This window comes from Lutjanus erythropterus, chromosome 1 (genome assembly GCF_056507025.1).
Source record: "Lutjanus erythropterus isolate fLutEry1 chromosome 1, fLutEry1.hap2, whole genome shotgun sequence".
NCBI lineage: Eukaryota > Metazoa > Chordata > Actinopteri > Lutjaniformes > Lutjanidae > Lutjanus > Lutjanus erythropterus.
Window position 1 is genome coordinate 35180921 of NC_139317.1, and position 13988 is coordinate 35194908.

A 13988-nucleotide genomic window follows, 5' to 3' on the forward strand; every position below is an offset into this window, starting at 1 on the left:
TCATCATGTTCGCTCAGACAGATTGTGCTCGGTCCAGCGTCGAATCAAATAGAATGAGCAGCATTGTACTATAATTTTAATTACCAAACAAAACCAGATCGCACTCAATCTGTCAAGATGGAAGAGCCATACCAACAAACATTTGTCCAATACCGCGGAAGCTTTACGAAGAGGCCTTACTGCTGTTTCCTGTGTATCCCTCCATGTGTTTCTTTGTGTGTATAGATGTTTCTCAGCTCTGCCATTATTTGCCTCATACCAATAATTAATTTAGCCATGACAGAGCTGTCATTCACAGCACATGTGCATATTTACACCCGCCTTGAGCAAGAGTACACTGGCTAATGCCTGTGATTTGAAAGTCAAACAGCCAAATGCTTTGGGAGCAAGATATTATTGTTTGGTAGGAGGGAAAAAAAGATGGTGACAAACAAAACAACTTGCCGGTGTTTTCTTCACCCTGATGAGATTGTGAAGGATTAGGTCTCTGGGCAGAATTACTCTGCGTCTTTAAAACTGTTTATATCCAATAACAAATTATCTCCATCAATCTGCTCTTTTCTTGGCGCGTCTGATGCGTCAGTGGGATCAGGAGGGAGTAGAGGCAAACTCGATAACTGTAATAAATATTTATCTTTCTTTCAACCCCTGTGCCTGCTGCCACTTGTCCTCCTTTTCCAGGAAGCAGGCTTTTAAATATATTGGGTCAACTCTTTTCTCCAGTCCCCCTGTGCATTGGGAGCTGGAAATCTGATTATTGAACAGGCCCGGTGTCAAGACTTGCATTGTTCTTTTTTAACCACTGAAATTCCATTTGGGTGGAAATGATGGTGATTCAATTTGCCTCCAGCAGCTCAGACATTAGCAGTTCAAAAGGGCCAGCCGGCGACAAATGGTGCTGAAAAGACATTACAGTGTCTGTGGTTATACACCATTGTAGTTTTCTTTTAATACCACAAAACTATCTATCATCGAAGTGTATGTCACTAAAACACTGGTACAGTATATTTTAACACATGGTTTAGTGCTGGCTGCTCCGTCTGTACGGATGTGTGTGTGTGTGTGTGTGTGTGTGTCCTTCCTCCAATAAGCAGAGGACCGCATTCTTTGCATGTGTGAGAGCGTATATTTTTGTGCAAATTTATAGGTGCGTGCATATGTTCACGCTTTGTGCCAAGTATTTAATTCAGGTAGACCGACAAAGAGACAGACAGCCAAGATTGTGTGAGCCGCTATCGTTGTGCAGCAGTTGGCCTCTCAAGGGCGTACTCACCAAGTGGAGCATAAATCCCCACTGATCCGCGACAGTCAAGTCCCATTAGAATGGTCTGCACAACAGCCCATCACTCTATTATCATGGCTGGCCTGAAACTGACTGTTCTATTGTAAATCTTATCCAGCTAAAGGAGGTCGGCTTCAAGCCCTGTCAAGCTGAATATTAGGTACAGACATCGCTGCTCTCAGATGAAAACATAGCAGCTTCAAAGAGTCAACTTCAGGAATTCATTAAAACCTTCCTATTTCTTACTTGTAAAAAAAATGAGTCACATTGATGAACACTTATCAGCCGTGGCCCATCTGAAAACTACTACAGCCACTATAAGATCATGTAGATAATCTACTATTCAGTTAGATAGATGTGTTAGATGGTATATGGATGCATTCAACCTTCAACCAAATTCAGGATTCGATGACTTTTAAATTTTAAGGTCACAGTGGGATTAAAATTTTAGATTTTTTAGCATTTATGTCTAAAAATGCCATGATTAGACTATCAAGTCTTGATTTGTAAAGATCAACAGATGATGGGTTTTATGCCCTGACAACTATCATTTACATTCTAAAATTCTTCTTTAAAAACAGAGTTTATATTTATTTATTTTATTTTATGTATGGTTTATTTAGAAAGGCGCCACTAAAGCATAGTTTACTGAGATTTTAAAGAAATGAAACAAAACAACCACCCCAACACAATAACTGTAGTTAACAAAAAAGAAATCACACTATGGCCCACTGCCTCAACAATCCTAACACCAGATTTTGTATCAAATGTGATACAACAGTGTGATATAACAGCCTGTAAGCTATGCTGTGTCATCTTTGAAGTGTTGTTTTTTTTTTTTTCAGACACATGGTGGACATTACAAGTAAGTGGCAGTAGAAAGAATATAAAAAAAACGATGATTATTAAAACTTTTTTTGATTTAATATTCACATTGTAACACCCCTAACTTTGGTAAAGCTCAGCAGAAACAGTCCTATTCAAAGAAACATTGTGCACACAGTTAGAGTTTATTGCAAGTAAAAAAGTTTCTGCTCCTGTGTAACATTTTCCCAACAAACAGCAGTTTCTCACCTGCTGTAATCACGCTGATTACTTTACTGCAGTTACTTGTGATTCAGCATTTAATGTCGTTCACCTCGGCAGGCAGCAGGTACTGTACCTGTGCAGCATCTGGACAGGCCTTGTGTTTGTGCACATATGTTCATGCTAAAGAAAAGCAGACTGAGCCAGTTCTCTTCCTCTTTTCAGTTGAGGTTCTACATTTTTATCATTAATCAGCTGCACTGTTTCAGAATACACATGATGAAATGCATGTTTTGTAGTTTGGTTGTATGTTTTCTGGTTCTATAATGGGCCTTGTGGGCTCTGGGGCTAAAATCACAAAATGAAACTCAGCAAAAATCATCAAAGAAATGCACAAGCAACACTAAAAATGCAGCATATCTCCTTCAAAAATGTTTTTGTTATATGGCTCTAAATCACATCAGTTACACCCTGCTGATTCCAAACTGTTCTCAGGTGAAAGCTGTTGTAAATTTCAGAAGTGTATTTATGATTTTGACATTTATACAGAGTGCACAGGTAGGGGTTCAGTGTCTTCATAAAAAAAAACAAAAAAAACACTGACAGCACATATGACCATACAGTAGATGGATATACTGTACATGTATGCTGTTGGAGGGATCACAGCAGTGATCCTTTAATCACAAGGTCAAATACATATTGTCACATATGGAAACAGCTAACAGATTGGATAATAAAATATAGGCAATAAGAAAATTTTAAAAAACTAATTCAATATGCTGATCAATAGATGTGTATTGGGTGCAGTTTAAAAGGTTGTGATTTGGTATGTAGACATGGATTCAGCAAACAGTGAGAAAGGTATATAACCATGAGTCCTAAGCATAAATAAAATTTGCTTAATTTAAATATTATTTTCTCACTTCAAACCATGTATATTAGGGTTCAGTTTGTACAATTGATATATATCAGTTATTTACCTTTAGCTTACAAAATACAAGTACAATCAATCGCTGATGTAAAAACCAGTAATTCATCAAGCAGATGAAGAGAGGACTCTATGCCCTGATGAACGTATTATATATCTATTCTTATGTGCTTATGAAAGCAGAGTGCCCTTAAAAAATGATGAATCTCCCATTCCTCTTAACTTCTTGTACATCTGAACACAAGCTTCTGCTGTCATGTGGATAAATGTCCTCGCACTCAGAAAATATGAGAATGCTTGGAAGGGCCCACAGGGCCGAGAAGAGGAGGGTGGAGGTGTCTGCTGCAGCCAAAAGCATTAAGCCATGATTTACACCCCTGTGGCTTGCTGTCTGTCCTCTCCATTGAGACATAGTCAACGCTGGGTCACAAGACTTCAAAAAATAACATTTGGTTTTCCTAACCTCTCTAATGCACACAATTTCATGGAACCTTAAAGCTCTGTGTTCAGGCCAAGTAACCCCTCACACACACGCACGCACACACACACACACTGCAGCTCAATTTTTCCTGCCAAGATGGTTAGAAGACGAGAACAGAGCATGGGAGTGAGAGTGAAGTGCATCCTGCTTGTATGGGTCATTTGGGACAATGTACAAGAGAAACTAAAACACAGGGTAATAAAAGTGTTCCTTCCTCCAAAGTCAGACATGGTGGTGAATGTGGCTCAGTGTGTTTACATGCACATGTGTGTGTGTGTGTGTGTCTGCACGTGTGTGTTTATAGAGAAGATTTTGTACCTCGCATGTAATAGCAGTCTCCAGACTCCAGCGGCAGCATCAGGCCGGGTGTGTGGATGTCCCAGGCTACCTTTAGCCCAATCCTCCAGCATGCCTTCTCAGCGCTGCCTCCCTCACTGCTCTCACCTGTCAGTCACACACAGCCCAACTCACTGTAACATTTGCATTTTACATTTACATTCACATTTCAGGTTATTGGTTTGACAGTTTCAGCCAGCAGATTTAAACTGAGTGTAAAAGTACAACACGCTTAAAAACCTAAATTCCTCACATTTCTATGGGAAAACTTTATAATTATGTTATATAAAGGGATAATTCGGATTATTTTATGTAGGGCTGTATGAGGTACTTATCGATCGTCAGTGTATTAGCTACAATAGATACATACCTCCAGTTAGGAGAAACAGAGGAGCACCAGTACAGAGGCTAGCAATGAACTGCTGTAGATGGATTAAGCAAGAGGTATTTTAGCCACTTTAAAAAAGGTCCACCTAAAAAATATCAATACAAAACAATAAAACTTTAAGTGTATTTTATTTAGAATATTTGTTCCTCTTTGCTTTGCCATCAGACAACCTTTTTTGATGGGAAACCGCCATCATTTGAGGTAAATATCACTCTCCCCAAAGCCAACCAATCTGCATGGATGAAATCAGTAGTTTTACCCCACAGAACACAGGAGCTGCTGGTCTACCGCTGCCTCCATCCGTTACTTTGTTTTTGTTATTGTGTGACTTCAGTGTTTTAAAAGGCTGATTTGGATTCACTGAAGTCACACAATGACACAAACGAACCAACAGATCAAGGCAGCTGGTGACCAGCAACTCCTGCGTTCTGCAAGGTAAAATTTCTGATTTTGAATGGAGTTTGGTTGGTTTGGAGAGGGTGATATTTGGATTATATAACAGCTGTTTCCCATTGAAAAAGGCTGTCTGACATTTAGGTAACGTGGTGAAAATATGCAGTGATATTTTTAGATGGAACCTTTATAAGTGGCTAAAATACTTTTTATTGCTGAACCCAGGCACAGCGGTTCATTCCTTAGCTTCCAGGCTGGTGCCCCTCTCTGCTTCTAGCTGACGGTGTGCCTGCCACCATCTACTATAGCTAATACACTGACTATTGATAAATACCTAATACAAACCCACATCCAATAATCAGAACTGTCCCTTTAACACAGGATGAATTAAACCATTTTTCACAATACAAGAGATATCTGGGTAAAGCAGTGCCAATGCATCAGCCAGGATGTAGCCAAAAAATTAAAGTTAAATAATATGAAGGGTTACCACTTTAAATGTTGACGAGCACCATGATTAAATCCATACCACCCAAACACTGGATGTAAGATGTAAGCATTTGTCTCCAGAAAGTAAGAATCACTTATCAGCAGAGCAAAGATGATATGTGTTGCTGTGATCATATTGGCTGTTAGCACAGGATCTTTATGCTATCATTATGCTGTGCAAGAGGAAATAGTTGGATAAAAGCCCTTGATGTTGTTTAGTGAGTGTGTGAGAGTGTGTTATTGGACAGTGGGTATCCTACGATATCCCTGTTTCTGAACCCATTCACTGTAACCACCTCCCCTGCTCCTCTCTCTCCTTCCATTCTTACATGGCACACTATAGAAAACAAGATTTGGCTCGGCAGGCCAACACCCTTCAGCAAAATCAATACTAAAGTCTTTCTGGGCCTCTCTGCCCCACAGCTGCCTTTTCCTTTGCTCAGCACGGATAAATAGTAACTTAATTTCCAGCCATTGTACTCTGAGAGCCAGCTAATGACAGCACTCCCCGAGGCCTCAGGAATGGTGGAAGATCATCCTCCGTGCCGGAAAACGCTCAGTCGTGGCAGATTCCTTTGGATCAGCGCAGCTGGGAAAAACACTCAGAACATTTCTCTGGCTGAAGCAAAACAACAAGGTGAGGCTGCTCAAAGAGAAAAAGCCTCTCGAAGGAAGCAGGTGTCATGCAAAACATCTCTCTCTGTTCACCTGACATATCTAACGCCCTGTGTTTCTTTCCTCTCAGGGACAATGTAAGAAACGTGAACTTATTGTGAAAGTGCAACATTCCTCAAGGTGACAATTTCATTAGCCGGGTTCTGGGAGTCCTCATAGCCAGCCACTGGAATATAGCTCTATACTGCTCTGATCAGACTTTCCTCTTTAAAGTCTGGAGTTATGGGGTCACTCAGGAATAGAAAAGACACAGCTGCTATGCATGGCAAGGTGTTATGCCATAGCGTTTGAAGCCCGTGTTCACAGGGTCAAAGTTGAAATGGCCTGGAACAAATCATTGGAGCAGACCTCTGCAGCAGGTGTTCCCAGTTACAGAACCCCAGTGAAGAAACTCCAGCTGTAAAATGTGTTGGGATGACAGAGCAGTTGGAATTGTACTTGGATGATACTGTAAAATTATCATTTCAAGACACAGATGCAGACAGACACAATGGGAAATCATGATTTGCTCTCTTTCCAGCCTTTGAAATGAGCAAGGAGCGGTGAGTGGCTGCTAAAAAATATTAGAATTTCATTTTAAAATTACAGCCAGACAGATATATTGGTTTGGCCAACATTACCCGTCAAAATTGGCCTATCACAGCTATATCAGTATTGGTGTATATTGGTGTATATTTGATGCCTTGTTTTAATTCAAATTTTCTATATATTAAAAAAATTACATTACTTATTTCTAATTATTAAAAATACCAACGAACGCTGACCTAATGTAATTTTGAACAATAAAGTTCATTGTTAAACTGTAAAATATCCCGCCTTCCAGTGGTGGACAGTAACGAAGTACATTTACTTGAGTACTGTACTTAAGTACATTTTTTGAGTATCTGTACTTTACTTGAGTATTTGTTTTTTTGGAAACTTATTACTTTCACTCCACTACATTTCAAAGACAAATATTGTACTTTTGACTCCACTACATTTCTAGGAAGGTTGTTGTTACTTTTCGACTGAGCTTTGAAGTCAGCTGTTGGTGTTTTTCTTTTCTAAAATGCAGTTGGTCACATGCTGTGTTCCTCACAAAAGAAAACCAATCACAGAGCTCCTCTCAAATGGGACTGATGTAAAAGTGGAAATACATCATCCAGGCGTCTGTAACAAGAACAAGCAAGCTCTTCCTCTTTCATTCAAACAAAAAGCGGTAATGGTGATGGCAGGAAAAAGAAAATTAAATCTCAACATGTTATTATAATTATTAATTATTCCAGGTAGGTTTTAAAGTTGGATTGTTTTTATCGGGGTGAAAAATACCACATAATTCATGTATATACTGCCTCTGAAGACAGAAAGAAATCTCAGTTATTTAACAGACTTGGAGAACTCCTTACAGTTAGCTTCAATCTGCTTTTATAATGTGATTTTAATACAGTTACATCAGAAAATGACAATAGCTGTCCTTTTTGTTTTTGATTGCATTTCTATGCTGAAGTTTTTATATGTGTTTCTATAGGCTTTGTGTAGCAGAGTGGTTCTACAAGCAGGTCAGTGCATCATTAGATGGTTTCAGAGAGTTACAAGCTTCTGTAAATGCATCATGAAAACAATACAGCATGTATTGATATTAGAAAATGTACTTTGTAATTTGTACTTTTGAATACTTAAGTATTTTTAAAAACATGTACTTTTGAATACTTAAGTATTTTTAAAACCAAGTACTCTAGTACTTTAACTCAAGTAAAATTTTGACTGAGCAACTTTCACTTGTAGTTGAGTAATATTTGACCAGGAGTATCTATACTTTGACTCAAGTACTGGAGTTGAGTACTGTGTCCACCACTGCCGCCTTCATTCAACACAAACCAAATCAGTGGATTTTAAATAGGGCCTGACCAATACTGATAAAGTAGCAGTAGTAAAAGTATTCCAACATCGATATATCTACCAATACAGCAATGATCTTTTTCTGAAAAGTGAGACTTCATTGCAATATTGGCCTTATATCATTATCAGCACCAGTCCCAAAAATCCACCATCAGTCGGCTCCTGCTTAATATCCGCTGATTTGATTTGTGTTTAATTATTTTCACAATAAAAATGAGGATGTAATTTGCATTGTCATGAAACTTTGTTTGACATTGAAAACAAGAATACATACAAATCATAAGGAGCCCATTTTAAATGAAACAGTTTTGATTTGGTATTACTGTTATAGTTGTTTTGCATATGATCTAGATGGCAAAGTTCTTCTCTCAGATTCTCTATCAACTCTATCAGGAAATACTATCAGCTCTTAAAAGAGTGCACATTCCATAATTAGCAGACATCGTATTATCCATACAGTACAGTCTAGGAACACTTATCAAAGCAGGGCTCATTATTCCATATCAGATAATTGCACATCGATCATTTCTTGGGGAAATGATTTAGATGAGATGCTGTGTGTGTGATAAGGCCTGTTTGTTAGACGGCGCCATTGAGCGCATGTTAAGAGCTCAGATCCAAATGTCTGTGATCTCCCGACGCACGTCAGCGATAAGGCTGTCAGCAGCAAGCCAGTGATGACATTTGATAATGCCCTGACACTATCACATAGATTGATCTGATGGTTGCCTCACCAGAGGCCATGTCTACATATGCCACAGCGCTGCTGTAGGGCCATAATACACAAGGTTAGCTGCATCTGATCCACCATAACACAGCCGAGATAAGTTGATGGGATATTGCAAAAGAAAGACAAAAAGGAATCTTAATTTCAGAAACAACATGCCAAAGACTAGCATTCAATACTTTGAATTTAAAAGTACAAGGGTAAAATAAAAGTGTTAAATCTACAGATCATAACTATTGTTATCCTATTAGCACAGTTATAACAATTAAAGGGATAGTTCAAATTATTTGAAACAGGGTTGTGTGAGGTACTTATAGTACTGATAGTCAGTGAATTAGCTTCCCCAATTTGGAGAAGCAGAGAAAAGTGCTGACACAGAAGCTAAGCAATGTACTGCCATGGATAGGCTCAGCAACAATGGGTATTTTAGCCACTTAAAAAAGGTCCACCTATCGCATCAGTGTAAGTGTACACTATATTCAGAATATCTTCATCTCTTTACTTTGCCATCAGACAACCTTTTCTGACTGGAAATTCTCTTTGTATAAGTAATATTACTCTCTCAAAACCAACAAAACTCCATAGATTAAATCAGTATTTTTACCGGGAAGAACACAAGTTATCGGTCTACCACTGGCTCTGTCTGTAAGATTGTTTGTGTTATTGTCAAATTCACCAAAGTCACACAATAACACAAACAAATTAAAAGGTCGTGGCAGAAGTCCCATGTTTTTCAAGGTAAAATGATTGATTTTGCCTACAGGCTTTGGTTGGTTGGAGACGAACGATATTTGACTTGTGTAACAGCAGCTGAACATCAGAAAAGGCTGTCTTTTTGGCAGACCTTATCAAGTAGCTAAAACACCTGTTGTTGCTGACCTGTCCACAGCAGTTCATTATTCAGCTTCCTACCGGGGCCTTTTTCTGCTTCTCCTAATTAGGGGGCGTACCAACCAGCCTCTACTGTATGTGTTACACTGATTATCGATAAGTACCTCATACAACCCCATATCTAATGATATGAACTATCCTTTTAAGCTTTTTTTAGCTTTGACCCTTACCTTTGTCATCGTGACAGGTGTAGCTGTAAACAGCCACTGGCGAATGAGTGATGAGGTTTTCATCATGGTGCCACCCTACAGCCATTTTCCCCATGCCATAGTAAGGCTCCTCTTTGAGCTGGCTCATAGCTGCTGGGTCCATGTAGTTGAGTAAGGTGACATTGAACTTGACTGGGCCGGTGCATACCTGCGGAGGACTCGGCTGGGAACAGCCCTGCCCGCTTGCCTTTTCCTCTTTGTCCTCAATATGGTAATCTGACAAGCTGTGCTTGAGTTGGGCCACCGGTTTCTCTTGGGTCCCTAGTCCCACCGGTTCAGTCTCTGTGCTGCCAGTCTTAGGCGCCGAGCCGGGGAATTTTCCTTCGCTGTGTTCTGAACCTGCTGGGACACCTGTTTCACCTGGTTTGGCCTGGGAGGACTCTCCCTCCTCACTGCTATGTTTGGACCCAGTCTCCCATTCTTCTTCTTGTCTTGACCCAGAGCAGCCTTCTTCGCTGTGTTTTGACTCAATGTCCCACTCCTCACTGTGCTTGGACTCTGTGTCCCCCTCCTCACTTTGTCGGGACTCAGAGTCCCCTCCTTCACTATTCTTGGAGTCTTCGCTGTGTTTAGACTCTGTGTCCCCTTCTTCACCCTGTTTGGCCTCTGCCTCCACTTTCGCACATTGAGTTAGCCTGTCTCCTTCCTTCAGTTGAGACACATCAGAGCAGAAGAAGGTGTTAAGCTCCCACAATGCCTTGCAGGCGGCCCTCAAGTCAGGGTCGCAACAGTTTTGTCCTTTGACCTCAGCGTCCTCACTGTGCCAGGGGATGGCAAAGAGCCGCGTGTCCAGATAGCGATAGGTGTGGCCCGGCTCACCCAGCAGAGCCCGGGACACGGCGGTGAAAACATCTCGGTCACGGACGCGAACCAGATCTCTCAGGAGGCAGCCCTTCCTTCGTAGGGTGAGCAGAGCCGCCTGCACCCGGCCATGGAGCTCAGCAGGCAGCGAGCAGGATCTCCTCAGAACCAGGCCAGAGTAACTGGAATCCCACTGTGAAACATATGACACCTAATCATAACAAGATGATCATCACATACAAAAAACACAAATGTTACTAAAACTGACTTTCTGGTAACACTTTAGTATCTTTTAAGAATTATCATCATGCTAAATAATAAACTGAGCTAAATATTTGCAGTGCTATAATTGACATTGTTTGAGCTGTTTTTTTATGTGTGCAACAATAAAATAATATTACTTATATAATCAGAATTTTATTGTCTCCGTCAGCTATATTCTATATTACACAAACTGATAATGAAATAACACTGATTATACAATATTTATCTTGATTTCATTGTTTGTTAATGGTAAAATAACGATTCACTGGGTTTAGCTAACTACAAATTCACCAGTTATTACTGATGGCCATTATGGAAAGCAAATGGCTGCTGTGGGCCCTTTAAAGCAGAGGTCTAGGCAACATAGGCAATGTCTGGAAATGTGGCTCACCAGTTGCTGAAAGCCTCGATCTGAAGGTCCCAGAAAGGGGATCTTCTGGTCTCCCAACTCCTGCAGTAACCTCCTCCTCTGTGGAACACAACACAGCAAAAGATACTGATAAGTTGCATCAGAAAACTTCTGCATGTAGCTACTGTGCATTTTTTGCATGCTCAATTTAGTGTCTACATAATCAATTACCTCATTTTTATTATTCTATTCAAATATATTCAGTGTGGGAATCTGGATGCAGAGATGGTGTGGGAAGCAAAATGTACGAGACTAAAGTGATGGAATCTACTGTACATGGACCATAAAACTTCCATCTGCTAAAAACAAAGAGCTGTGACTGAGCACTTAAATTACAAGATTATCACATAATTTCCTAGAATAAGATATTTTTTCAAAAACACAGAGCTTGTGTGTCACTAAAATCTTATGGCCATATATATCCAACATAGGTCAATTCCTAAAAAACACAGAAATCAATAAAAAAGTTAGCCTAATGGACCTGTTAACCAATGGACTCTAAGTGTTTCTGTACTGCTACTTAAAATACAAGACTGCCTTTGCTGCATTTGCAGACCTGAATACATTTAAATATCATCTTACATTGCATCACAAGAAAAATGTCAAAGTAACAAACAGTTCAACTTCTATAGTGTGAAATATACAATTACATCATGGGCCAGAGAAAGGGGGGTGGTGTAAGTAAAGTAAAACTACTTGTGTTAAAGTATTTGTTACTTTTTAACCACTGATGTTTAAAGCATTAACAATAGCAGGCTTTCAGTCAAAGAATCTTCAGTCTAAATTACTCCTCCTGTCCTGCTCTGGTCAGTGGTTACGGTCACCTCTACAAACCTGAAGCAGATGAATGGTTTGATGGTCGGTTTGGATATTAATTCAAATTGTAGGCCCACTCAGCAATAAATTTTGATTTTAAAAATAACTGGACTGCATAATGTAATGTATTCTAAAGTAAAAGTAAAATTATGAACTTGCAAAAAGTACAGGTACCCAAAAAAAAAGCTTAGTAACAGTCACTGCAGTAGCTGTAATTCGTTACTTTCACCTCTGAATATGGGGAGTACCCACCCAGGTATTTTGGGGCTCAAATTAATAAAATATTTTTTTAAATGATGCTCTGATTGTTCTGTCACAGGAACCTGGTAACCAGTCATTTTCACTGACGTCTCACATTTTTATGATTTTGTGAAGGCTGCCGTGGGGTTCCTCACAACCTTATAAAAGATGCCCTGTGCCATACAGAGCTCCTCCAATAAAAATGTGAACCTGGTGGAGGGATCAAAGTACTTTTCATTGGGACGCATTCCATTCTGACCTGTAAATCCAATGGCAACTGGCATAAAAACTATATGCCCAAATAAATTTCACAACTATTTCCCCACCCTGCCTCTTTTTTCCCTCCTGTATGTGCTTGTGTGTACGTGGAGGCGTTGTATCTGTGTGAGTATGTGGGTTCAGAACCTCATATTCATTCCACGCAGGGTGCACACACACACACACACACACACACACACACACACACAGCCTCTGCATGGTGTCTCAGCAGCAGGGGAAGGAGAAATGTCACCGACATGCCACTGTCTTTTTACATCTTTAAAAGTTTTGCATGAATGGCCTGTGCATCAACCACCAAGCTGTTGTGATAGTTTAAGGAGAACTGACCCTGTGTATATTTCCAAGACATTTACAACAAGCGTCTCACATTTCTTCAGCCCTAATAATGCCAAAGACCTCATGTGGCACGCTACAGGGAATATGGGAACCGGCTGCCAAAATATGTCCTGACTTTTAGAGTGAAATAAAATGTCCAGTTAATAATAACATTAAAGTGCAGGTATAAAAAGATGTGTGTCCTGACTTGAAAGGGGGTCTGGATCAAAAAGAGGGCAAGCAGTTAAAGTATGTGCATTAAAGACAGGAGGGAGGAAAAAACATCCCAATAATGGAGGCGGAAGAAATGGGAGGGCATCTGATCTGAAGCAGTTTGGTGGATTTACCTTCAGGGCTGAATCTTTACCTTAGGCTAAACAACACAACACCTGCTGAAAGTTTTCTTAAAGGATGCACATGAGTGTACAGGCCTTCCAAGTTATTCTGGAACAAACAAAAACAGACTTGCAGACAGTTGGAATCTAAAAAACAAAACAACATGCACTATTCATGGCCAGACTGCATTCAAAGACTGTTGGAAGAAACTGACAACCTGACACACGTTCATCGGTGTCAAATTCTAACTCATGACAGAAGCTCAAGATATCAAGGTGAGGCTCTGGGTTAGTGTTGTATGTGTGTGTCTGTGTGTATCTGTGTGCTGCTGTGAGTCTGTACAGATCCATATCCTGGCCTCCATCCACTGTAGATGTGCGCATGTGTGCACATAAGTAAGATCATTACAGTCTGCTTTAGTCACAGTGCGCAGACCACTGCTGTGTACACAAGCACAAAAGTGTGTCTTCATACTGTGTGTGTGCAAGGCTCCAACGGATACACACACATACATGCCCATCTTAAAAAAATCGCGCTGCCGGGGTAGCGAGCATGATGCCTCAACCCCAATCGCACACAACCAGCGCTGTCACACACATGTCAAATACATCAAGCTACTCAGAAATTCCACAGAAAAAAAGAAAGACAAGAAGTTACCAGAGCCCTCTGAAGCAGATGGAGTCTCACACTATCAGAGGACCGCTGTGTCTGTCTTCCTGTCTCTGTGTCTGCACCTGATTCTGGAAGGAAAAACCACGAGGCGCAAAAAAAGGTCTGCGTTTTCACTCAGACCCAAGAAACGAGATTACCAATCCCATAATAACA

The 13988-nt window shown here is 40.2% G+C and overlaps 1 protein-coding gene across 2 annotated transcripts in view; it reads right to left on the bottom strand.

The window, feature by feature from the left end:
• Positions 1-13988, bottom strand: part of fto (FTO alpha-ketoglutarate dependent dioxygenase) — a 157646-nt gene that overhangs the window by 118253 nt on the left and 25405 nt on the right. For both annotated transcript variants that reach the window (XM_084720643.1, XM_084720633.1), the window contains exons 2-4: positions 11160-11237; positions 9665-10697; positions 4036-4161 (exon numbers count right to left, since the gene is read on the bottom strand). In XM_084720643.1, the coding sequence (XP_084576769.1) occupies positions 4036-4161; positions 9665-10697; positions 11160-11237 (1237 nt within the window). The remainder of the gene's footprint in view (positions 1-4035; positions 4162-9664; positions 10698-11159; positions 11238-13988) is intronic.